The following is a 12,312-nucleotide window of genomic DNA, read 5'->3' as shown; positions in this document are numbered from 1 at the left end:
GACAGAACCCTGTCTATTAAGGTAACTAAGTTAAAGTTAACACATTTAAGCATATAAACCACATGTATGTTTTCACAGTGTGCATTAACTAGGAGTAGTCATGTGATGCACATCAGTCACTACATACAGCACCATATAAGGTTAATGGGTTAAGGTGATTAATAGTATAACAGATAGCAGTAAGCACATGTTATAATGTGTTCCTTGTTCATTGTTACTTGTAGTATTACTCGTTACATTGTGGTAAGGTTAATTTTCACTTCTGGCTACTCGTTACATAATAATAATTCATTACTAGTAATGAGTTAATAGTTTTCATAAGTAGCTCTCAAGTTATATCACTGTATTTTGAAAAGTAACGTGTTATATTACTCAAGACTCATGAATTGTAATATGTAACTCGTTATATTATGTAACACGTTACCCCATCACTGGTAAGAACAGACAAAAATATATTACTTGAACTGGTGGATAATTGAAATGATCAGAATAAATTTAAACAACAATAGCAGCTCATATGCTACTGCACACTTTACAGACATAAGAGACAAGTACAGCATCAAATTCTGTTCAGAAATGAGTTGTAAATTGACTACAAGTTCGTAAATAATTATTAATTATTTCATGCAACAATCACAATATCATACAGTATAGTAGTACGGTATATTAGGAGGTTTAAATATCACCCAAAAATCAGCTTCACAATACCATCCTGACACCTTAACAGTATTGGTTAGGTATAACCAAGCCCAAAAGTGCCTTCAGTACGAATGTTTCCAATAGATGGCCGTAATTGTTTTTTTAAAAATCGGAATTTTTTACTGACTGACTAACTGACTGATGATTCCTTCAGACAAACATAACTCGAAAACGACTAAGGCTACAGGCTTGATTTTTTCACTGTTTGATAGCCTGACAGGAACACACATCATGGACTTACCTTTGTCCTCCTTTGTGTCCCATTTCTTTTACTGACAGCCCAAGGTGTTGATCATGTCGCGGTAGTGTGATGGCTTCCCTGTGTTTGTAAACAGGAATTGTCCGTATTTTCCGTCGTGACTGGATTGATTGCAGAGGTGCTTCTTCTTCATTTGTAACACTGTGAAATGAGCTGAACATAGCTGATAGCAAAGTGTAATGGCCACTTCATTGTTGAGTCAGTAATTGATATTTGGGGCACACGTTCAGTTGAAAACATTGCCTCTGGCACTCTCTTTTGATGTGGTATGGGCGGGTTCACCAGTCATAACAAAAGTGTACACTGGTTTCTATATCGTACATGCTATATGGTACCTACCCTGGGGTCTGTACTGGTTACACTGTTGTCATGGTTACTGTGGTCACCAGTTGATAACAGGAAGGAAGACATGCCCTCAGGACGTCTCCACACCTCATCATCACCATGACGGCCCCTCCTCCTCCTCTGATCCAACACTTTAGATTTGATCACCTCGTGAGATGGCTTCTTCTTGGTCGTCGACTACCAGAGAGAGTAGATGAAACAATGACACACAACAATCAATGAGACTTGCTACACTGAACAGGTAGAGAGTTAGTCACAGATATTATAACACTTACTGGGATTGGAAATGGAAGTTTTAGTTACAGGTATCCCTAATGTAATGTTACACTTCATTGTACTGTAGAATATGGTTTGCCAGTATCATTGCAGTATAGTGTTGTATCAATAATTGAAGCACAAGAAAGGAATAAGAGTTACTATTAAAACAGACCAAAAAGTGATAGTTTGCTGTAACTAACACAGAAAACACTTCTACAACTTGTAATATCCTGAAAATGTCCTAACTTAAAAACTTTGCTAGTTATCTAGGAGTGTGCTATACACTTAGTTACAGGTGACACAGTCAACACAACTCCAGTTTCAACACTGAGCAGTGACACTATTTCTATACTCCAGTAATGTAATACTTTCACAAAAGTTCTGCTGCAGTTACTGCACAGTACAAAGCAGAGCCACACCCACAAGTAGAAGGCAAAACATGGAGGGATTTACCTCCACTGTATGGCTTCTATATAAAATTATAATATGTTCAACATCCACCTTTTCAAACACACCTTGTGTAGCTAAAGTCTTTGAGCAGGCTGTAGGACCACGTGTCCTACAGCACTTGTGCTGTAAAGCATTAATAAAAAAATAAATAAAAATCCATTTCCAATCCCAGTAAGTATTATTATATCTATGGTGCTGACTACACTACACACAAGGAGGTGGTACACATACTCACTGGTGAGGATTTGTTAGTAACTACAGTAGTAGTAGTAGTTGGTGCTGTGATGGTTGTTGTTACACCTGTAGTGTGACATAGAATGATGTAATATGATGTAATGTCACATAACATCAGTGTTTATACAGTTATCTGTTTGTGTACACTTCTGTTAAGGTGGGAATGTTACACCCACCATGGTGTTAATTTCAGAGGAGATCTCCCTCCTCCCCCATTTTGAAACTCAAGTGTGCAAGGATATTGAACTTATATGGTTAAAATACAACTGACTTCTATCTTCAAATTTTAGGCAGCTTCAGGACTAATATGGGGACTCTAGTTCAGACCTTTATGATTCCAAGGCCTAGCTACATTGTGTTATATTATGTACCTGTACAAAGGATGGCATAGCTAGTGTGACAGGCATAGCTAGTGTGACAGGAATAGCTAGTGTGACAGGCATAGCTAGTGTGACAGGCATAACTAGTGTGACAGGAATAGCTAGTGTGACAGGAATAGCTAGTGTGACAGGCATAACTAGTGTGACAGGAATAGCTAGTGTGACAGGCATAGCTAGTGTGACAGGAATAGCTAGTGTGACAGGCATAGCTAGTGTGACAGGCATAGCTAGTGTGACAGGAATAGCTAGTGTGACAGGCATAGCTAGTGTGACAGGCATACCTAGTGTGACAGGCATAGCTAGTGTGACAGGCATAGCTAGTGTGACAGGCATAGCTAGTGTGACAGGCATAGCTAGTGTGACAGGCATAACTAGTGTGACAGGCATAACTAGTGTGACAGGCATAGCTAGTGTGACAGGCATAACTAGTGTGACAGGAATAGCTTGTGTGACAGGCATAACTAGTGTGACAGGCATAACTAGTGTGACAGGAATAGCTAGTGTGACAGGCATAGCTAGTGTGACAGGCATAGCTAGTGTGACAGGCATACCTAGTGTGACAGGCATAACTAGTGTGACAGGAATAGCTAGTGTGACAGGCATAGCTAGTGTGACAGGCATAGCTAGTGTGACAGGCATACCTAGTGTGACAGGCATAGCTAGTGTGACAGGCATAGCTAGTGTGACAGGCATAGCTAGTGTGACAGGAATAGCTAGTGTGACAGGCATAGCTAGTGTGACAGGCATAGCTAGTGTGACAGGCATAGCTAGTGTGACAGGCATAACTAGTGTGACAGGCATAACTAGTGTGACAGGCATAGCTAGTGTGACAGGCATAACTAGTGTGACAGGAATAGCTTGTGTGACAGGCATAACTAGTGTGACAGGCATAGCTAGTGTGACAGGAATAGCTAGTGTGACAGGCATAGCTAGTGTGACAGGCATAGCTAGTGTGACAGGCATAACTAGTGTGACAGGAATAGCTAGTGTGACAGGCATAGCTAGTGTGACAGGAATAGCTAGTGTGACAGGAATAGCTAGTGTGACAGGCATAACTAGTGTGACAGGAATAGCTAGTGTGACAGGCATAACTAGTGTGACAGGCATAGCTAGTGTGACAGGAATAGCTAGTGTGACAGGCATAGCTAGTGTGACAGGCATAGCTAGTGTGACAGGAATAGCTAGTGTGACAGGCATACCTAGTGTGACAGGCATAGCTAGTGTGACAGGCATAGCTAGTGTGACAGGAATAGCTAGTGTGACAGGCATAGCTAGTGTGACAGGAATAGCTAGTGTGACAGGCATAGCTAGTGTGACAGGCATAGCTAGTGTGACAGGCATAGCTAGTGTGACAGGCATAGCTAGTGTGACAGGCATACCTAGTGTGACAGGCATAGCTAGTGTGACAGGCATAGCTAGTGTGACAGGCATAACTAGTGTGACAGGAATAGCTAGTGTGACAGGCATAGCTAGTGTGACAGGCATAGCTAGTGTGACAGGCATAACTAGTGTGACAGGCATAGCTAGTGTGACAGGCATACCTAGTGTGACAGGCATACCTAGTGTGACAGGCATAACTAGTGTGACAGGAATAGCTAGTGTGACAGGCATAGCTAGTGTGACAGGCATAGCTAGTGTGACAGGAATAGCTAGTGTGACAGGCATAGCTAGTGTGACAGGAATAGCTAGTGTGACAGGCATAGCTAGTGTGACAGGCATAACTAGTGTGACAGGCATAGCTAGTGTGACAGGCATACCTAGTGTGACAGGCATACCTAGTGTGACAGGCATAACTAGTGTGACAGGAATAGCTAGTGTGACAGGCATAGCTAGTGTGACAGGCATAGCTAGTGTGACAGGAATAGCTAGTGTGACAGGCATAGCTAGTGTGACAGGAATAGCTAGTGTGACAGGCATAGCTAGTGTGACAGGCATAGCTAGTGTGACAGGCATAGCTAGTGTGACAGGCATAGCTAGTGTGACAGGCATAGCTAGTGTGACAGGCGTAACTAGTGTGACAGGCATATACCAATCTAGAGGGGCATGGGGCATACACTCTATGGTGATGCTCTGAAGTGGCTATTTCAGCAGTTTATCATATATGACTGTTGTATTAGTGTGACTGCTCTATTAGAGTAGTTTTGAAGTCTTATAATTTACCCCCCTAGAGTCCCTGCAACAATTCTATTATCTTCAAATCAGAACCTCTAGTAAAAATTGTTAGTGCTCCCACTGCATCGTATGGAGGGTAAAGACAGTACAGTATTTGACATGTAACATACAAGGCTAGCATGGAGGATAAACACAGTATAGTATTTGACATGTAACACACAAGGTTAGTATGGAGGATAAACACAGTATAGTATTTGACATGTAACACACAAGGCTAGTATGGAGGATAAACACAGTACAGTATTTGACATGTAACACACAAGGTTAGTATGGAGGATAAACACAGTATAGTATTTGACATGTAACATACAAGGCTAGTATGGAGGATAAACACAGTATAGTATTTGACATGTAACACACAAGGTTAGTATGGAGGATAAACACAGTACAGTATTTGACATGTAACACACAAGGCTAGTATGGAGGATAAACACAGTACAGTATTTGACATGTAACACACAAGGTTAGTATGGAGGATAAACACAGTACAGTATTTGACATGTAACACACAAGGTTAGTATGGAGGATAAACACAGTACAGTATTTGACATGTAACACACAAGGCTAGTATGGAGGATAAACACAGTACAGTATTTGACATGTAACACACAAGGCTAGTATGGAGGATAAACACAGTATAGTATTTGACATGTAACACACAAGGCTAGTATGGAGGATAAACACAGTACAGTATTTGACATGTAACACACAAGGCTAGTATGGAGGATAAACACAGTATAGTATTTGACATGTAACACACAAGGCTAGTATGGAGGATAAACACAGTACAGTATTTGACATGTAACACACAAGGCTAGTAATGTGACGTATTATGGTTACCTGAACCTCAATTGCTAATAATTGAAATTCATTTAGAGCTTCATTCAACTACTCCACTAAAACACTTAACAAGTCATTCAGGACCAATGGACTACTCTAATACTAGTAACACACCTTTACTAGAAGGTCCTGTTGTTGTTGTTGTTGGTTCATGTTTGGACGTGTTAGATGGATTGGTTGGTTTATTGTTTGCTGTATTTGTTGCCATGACAGTTGTTAAGGGAGCAGCTGCTGATGCGGTCAGAACATGAGGGGTGGTCACTTTCTGAGGTAGTATCTTCACATCTTGTTTACCCATTGCTAGGGAGTTGCTAGCCTTCATTGTAGAGCTACTAACCACAAGTGTCTTACTGACCATTGGAGCTGTGAGGGTACGAGGTGTGGTTACCGTTGACAACACCTTGGATGTTCCATTAGACTGGAATGGCTTAGCAACAGAAAATGTTGATGATTTAGTCAAGTTGCTATGGTTACCATTGCTAGTTGTTTTCAGAGTTGAAAATGTCTTGGTGGTTACTGTGGGGATGGTAAGTTTGGTATTACCTGATGATGCTGCTACCGTGGTAACAGGTTTGGGCAGGACAATGCTGGTGGTACGAACAAGGGATGATGACCTCACTGGAGAGTTGCGAGAGTTCTGTGGTTTAGTTGAGGCAGAGAGACTGTTATTTGTGTTTCCTTTAGTTGGTGATGGCAGAAATAGTGACTTAGTGATAATACCAGACTTTGGTAGCTTGTTATCAATGCCTCCAGTTTTGAAAGAGCTAGTAGCTATCGTAAATGGAGTAGTTAGTTTCTGTAGCTCAGGAGCTTGGTAAGGTTTGGTGATTGACTTCACTAGCGTCTGTGGCTTCTGTGCCGGCAAGGTAATTATCTTGTCTGTTGGTAGCTTAACCATGCTAATAACTGGCTTCATAACAACCTTGTCAGTAGCCTTACTAGCAACAGTGTAATCTGGAGTAGGGGGCTTGTCCTTTGGCCCCTCGTCATCTTTATCAATCATATTCCCTTCCTTAGCAACCTCCTCATGCTCAATGATAGTCTTGTCATCAGGTAGAGGCTCCTCAGCCACTTCTACATCAGTCATGTTATCATCACATGACATAGTAGGAGTGGTGACCTCCTCAGTGATGGTGTCATCTTGATCTTCTTCAACATGGCTGCTACCATCCTCATCCTTGACTGGCTGCAGCTGTTCCTCAGTTCCCTGATAATAATGGGACCAATACATTATGTTACTCCTATACAACATGTAATTACTCTTATCAACACTACAGAGTTGTGATGGGCCTGTAGGTACGTAGTATTAAGGGTTGCTGAAATCCATTTTGATAACTAGGGAGAAACTCATAGCATTATCTTCGCTTAGACTCTATTTAGGCTGTTTTGGGTGGGTAATAAATCTAATATACTCCACCTTGTTTTCTAATATACTCCACGCCTTCAGGCACAATATAGCATATGCTCAAAATCTAGGTTTATCCAATCGCTACGCATTGTTCACGTGCAGTGATTTAACGAGCGCTGTTATTTTGTCATGTGAGGACGCATAGTTGCCATGGCACTAGTATTATCTCAAGAAAACCAGCCGCTTTCGCCGAGCTTACAGCAGAAACAGCCGTGGATGGGGTAAGTAATCTGAGTGTAATGTGAAATACCGTAAGTCCTCTAAAAATTCGGCATATTTTTAAATCAATAATTTTCGTCTCGCCGAATTTCGGCCTATAATTAGATAGTAATCACCACTAATTTTAGTTGATCGACCACTCGTCACAGTATAATTGGTATCGTTGATATTAAGGCTAGACAACTCTGACGCTCTCGTCATTATCAGCATCCATCGCAAATATAGCAAACGTGCCGAATTTTTTATTAGAGGAAATTATTTCACTGTTAGAATACGGGCGCCGAATAAATAGAGGGGCAGAATTTTTAGAGAACTTACGGTAGAGTCTAAAGCAGTTATACGGGCACAATGTGGAGTCTATGAAATTTATAAACCCGAAGGCCCGGGTTGTAGCGCACGAGCGAATAACTATCATTTATACCACCGCAGGGTCTTTCCAAAGGACTTGTAAAAAGTGACTTTTAAGGTTTACAATTACAAGATCATCCAGGGCAACCTAATGACAAGGCAGTGTGGGAGAAGTGTGTGTAAACTGGTTCATTTGCCACTGAACTGGTCAAAAGGTGTCGTGTATGTGTGTACACAAAACACACACCACACACACACATACACACGCACGCACACACACGCACGCACGCACACACACATACGCACACACACACACTACCTTATCCTCCTCAATGACAGCAGTGGTGGAGGGCTCAGTGAACACTGCATCATCATCAGCTGCTGTTCCTGTTGCTGGTGGCAATGGCTGCTCACTGGAGACCTTCTCTAGGTCAAGTGTAGCAGTGGTTGTAGTGGTAAGCATTAACTTGCTGGCTATAGCAGGGGAGTTGTCCGACGGTGATGAAATATCACTATATTTGACCGGCTCAGGAATACCACTGATACGTTGATCATTAATAACTGCTAGTTTCTTGTCTACACTAATGTGCAATGGAGAGGCAAATTCCCAATCATCCGATGATGAAATATCACTGTACAAATGTTCTGCATGAGACCTGGCTAGCGTATCTGGCCGAGTGGGAGGTTTAATATCACCTGGCTCCTTTTGAGGCTTCCCAACCTCACCCGGTGATGGGCTACTATTTTTCTGGAAGAATTTAGAATCAGGAGGTAAAGGGATTGAAACGATGGCAGACTCAAGGAGTAGCTCTTGTGAGGTACGCCTCTTACGGTGTAACACTTTCGCCTTTGGTGTCACCTCAATATTAGCAGGTATTAAACTAGCTGGCAGATCATCCCCTCCAGTTAGTAGCTTGTAGAGAGCTCTGTTGACATTCATCTTTGCAACATCACTAGCAGTTCTGCCATTATCATTGGGCAGCTGAGGGTCAGCACCTCGATCCAGCAACACCTTTACAACCTAATGAAATATAATAGAAATTATAGTTTTGTAATTGTAATTATAACTTTGTGTTGTAATTGTAAAGATCAGACTCCTTCACTATTAATATCAACAACTGGGTGATATGTGATCTTGAGATGACTACAATGGGACCAGGTGTACTATCTGTGTGTGTGTGTGTGCTATATTGTAGTAAATGTTGAGATAAGTTGTTTGGATGAATAAAGCTCATATAGTGTTCTGTTCAATTACTCTTAACAGAATTTACACCAGTTCACAAAATACCCTAATAGAACAGTCTATACAGTTAGCTGTTACTGTACTAATAGAACAGTCTATACAGTTAGCTGTTACTGTACTAATAGAACAGTCTATACAGTTAGCTGTTACTGTACTAATAGAACAGTCTATACAGTTAGCTGTTACTGTACTAATAGAACAGTCTATACAGTTAGCTGTTACTGTACTAATAGAACAGTCTATACAGTTAGCTGTTACTGTACTAACAGAACAGTCTATACAGTTAGCTGTTACTGTACTAATAGAACAGTCTATACAGTTAGCTGTTACTGTACTAATAGAACAGTCTATACAGTTAGCTGTTACTGTACTAATAGAACAGTCTATACAGTTAGCTGTTACTGTACTAATAGAACAGTCTATACAGTTAGCTGTTACTGTACTAATAGAACAGTCTATACAGTTAGCTGTTACTGTACTAATAGAACAGTCTATACAGTTAGCTGTTACTGTACTAATAGAACAGTCTATACAGTTAGCTGTTACCGTACTAATAGAACAGTCTATACAGTTAGCTGTTACTGTACTAATAGAACAGTCTATACAGTTAGCTGTTACCGTACTAATAGAACAGTCTATACAGTTAGCTGTTACTGTACTAATAGAACAGTCTATACAGTTAGCTGTTACTGTACTAATAGAACAGTCTATACAGTTAGCTGTTACCGTACTAATAGAACAGTCTATACAGTTAGCTGTTACTGTACTAATAGAACAGTCTATACAGTTAGCTGTTACCGTACTAATAGAACAGTCTATACAGTTAGCTGTTACTGTACTAACAGAACAGTCTATACAGTTAGCTGTTACTGTACTAATAGAACAGTCTATACAGTTAGCTGTTACTGTACTAACAGAACAGTCTATACAGTTAGCTGTTACTGCACTAATAGAACAGTCTATACAGTTAGCTGTTACTGTACTAATAGAACAGTCTATACAGTTAGCTGTTACTGTACTAATAGAACAGTCTATACAGTTAGCTGTTACTGTACTAATAGAACAGTCTATACAGTTAGCTGTTACTGTACTAATAGAACAGTCTATACAGTTAGCTGTTACTGTACTAATAGAACAGTCTATACAGTTAGCTGTTACTGTACTAATAGAACAGTCTATACAGTTAGCTGTTACTGTACTAATAGAACAGTCTATACAGTTAGCTGTTACCGTACTAATAGAACAGTCTATACAGTTAGCTGTTACTGTACTAATAGAACAGTCTATACAGTTAGCTGTTACTGTACTAATAGAACAGTCTATACAGTTAGCTGTTACTGTACTAATAGAACAGTCTATACAGTTAGCTGTTACTGTACTAATAGAACAGTCTATACAGTTAGCTGTTACGGTACTAATAGAACAGTCTATACAGTTAGCTGTTACCGTACTAATAGAACAGTCTATACAGTTAGCTGTTACTGTACTAACAGAACAGTCTATACAGTTAGCTGTTACTGTACTAATAGAACAGTCTATACAGTTAGCTGTTACTGTACTAATAGAACAGTCTATACAGTTAGCTGTTACTGTACTAACATAACAGTCTATACAGTTAGCTGTTACTGCACTAATAGAACAGTCTATACAGTTAGCTGTTACTGTACTAATAGAACAGTCTATACAGTTAGCTGTTACTGCACTAATAGAACAGTCTATACAGTTAGCTGTTACTGTACTAATAGAACAGTCTATACAGTTAGCTGTTACTGTACTAACAGAACAGTCTATACAGTTAGCTGTTACTGTACTAACAGAACAGTCTATACAGTTAGCTGTTACTGCACTAATAGAACAGTCTATACAGTTAGCTGTTACCGTACTAATAGAACAGTCTATACAGTTAGCTGTTACCGTACTAATAGAACAGTCTATACAGTTAGCTGTTACTGTACTAATAGAACAGTCTATACAGTTAGCTGTTACTGAACAAGCTGCCAATAGTATAGCAAAGGTTTAGGGCTGAGTGATTGTGAACGTATCATATTTATGATCACCAATAGCATTGTGTATGCACAATTTGTATGAATTATTTATTTCAACAATACAAGGTGACAATTGTTGATAATCGTTCAACACATTTAAGGCCATATAAACAGTTACAGTTTAATACAAACAGCATAGTATCCTTATAAATTGAACGGTTTCTAACAGGTAAGCTTTTAAACTATTTGCGTGATACTTTCATGTGATGTCACAACATCACATGACTGTTTATAATACATCTCAACATCACGATGTTCAGAAACAACCATGATTAACCCCACACTTGAAATTGACAATGAGAAAACATCCTGACCGCCTGGCAGACTCCTGTAAGTGTTCGAGCGTTAATCGGATGGCTGCAGGTTCTAGGCTGCCCAGGTCCAGTCATGGATTTTTTCTCCTTTCTCCACCTTTTCAAACACACCTTATGTAGCTAAAGTCTTTGAGCAGGCTGTAGGACCAGGTGTCCTACAGACCTTCAGCATTTGTGCTGTAAAGTCTTAATAAATAATTTAAAAAATAAAAACAATCAATATAATCTCTCAGCCCTACACAGGTTGAAGGGAGTAAGTAAGCAAATCATATGCACTGGATTATGTCAAGTTCTCTAGCTCAAATGAAGGAAGAAACTACATTACTACAACATTTGCAATACTCAACTGTCAACTGGTAAAATGGCTGTGGACTAAAAAATTAAGTTGAGTAAGAAGTAGTTTGTCAACCTATGCCACATTACGAGTATCTCATGCACTTGTTCCCCATATCTACCCTGTACGTTGGTGTGTCATGTGTTGCTCACCGCAAAGTGGTCATTCTCTACAGCATCATGTAAGGGGGTGTCCCCATCCATGCCTGGGGCATTAATATTGGCTCCATTATCCAACAAGTAAGTGACCACCTCAGCATGACCGTGATTGGCTGCTTCGTGAAGTGGTGTCCACCCTACATATGGTAATGGTGACAGACACAGGGAGCAATGGTGACACAAACACTGACAATAGTAACACACACAGAGGGTAACAGTAACACACAGGGAGTAATGGTGATGCACACAGAGGGTAATAGTAACACACTGGGAGTAATGGTGACGCACACAGAAGGTAATAGTAACACACAGGGAGTAATGGTGACACACAGAGAGGGTAATAGTAACACACAGGGAGCAATGGTGACACACACAGAGGGTAATAGTAACACACACAGAGCAATGGTGACGCACACAGAGGATAATAGTAACACAGGGAGTAATGGTGACACACACAGAGGGTAATAGTAACACAGGGAGTAATGGTGACACACACAGAGGATAATAGTAACGCACAGGGAGTAATGGTGACACACACAGAAGGTAATAGTAACACACAGGGAGCAATGGTGACACACAGAGAGGATAATAGTAACACACAGGGAG

General features: G+C 40.3%; 1 protein-coding gene across 2 annotated transcripts in view; it reads right to left on the bottom strand.

Moving 5' to 3' along the window:
- Positions 1 to 12,312, bottom strand: part of LOC136263087 (uncharacterized) — a 26,721-nt gene that overhangs the window by 5,307 nt on the left and 9,102 nt on the right. For both annotated transcript variants that reach the window (XM_066057563.1, XM_066057564.1), the window contains 5 exons: positions 11,701 to 11,843; positions 7,932 to 8,633; positions 5,752 to 6,844; positions 2,247 to 2,311; positions 1,298 to 1,480 (listed from right to left, as the gene is read on the bottom strand). In XM_066057563.1, the coding sequence (XP_065913635.1) occupies positions 1,298 to 1,480; positions 2,247 to 2,311; positions 5,752 to 6,844; positions 7,932 to 8,633; positions 11,701 to 11,843 (2,186 nt within the window). The remainder of the gene's footprint in view (positions 1 to 1,297; positions 1,481 to 2,246; positions 2,312 to 5,751; positions 6,845 to 7,931; positions 8,634 to 11,700; positions 11,844 to 12,312) is intronic.

The sequence above is a fragment of the Dysidea avara genome, chromosome 8 (genome assembly GCF_963678975.1).
Source record: "Dysidea avara chromosome 8, odDysAvar1.4, whole genome shotgun sequence".
Classification (NCBI taxonomy): Eukaryota; Metazoa; Porifera; class Demospongiae; order Dictyoceratida; family Dysideidae; genus Dysidea; species Dysidea avara.
Note: the sequence above shows the minus strand (reverse complement) of the source record. Positions and strands in the feature narration are given on the sequence as shown.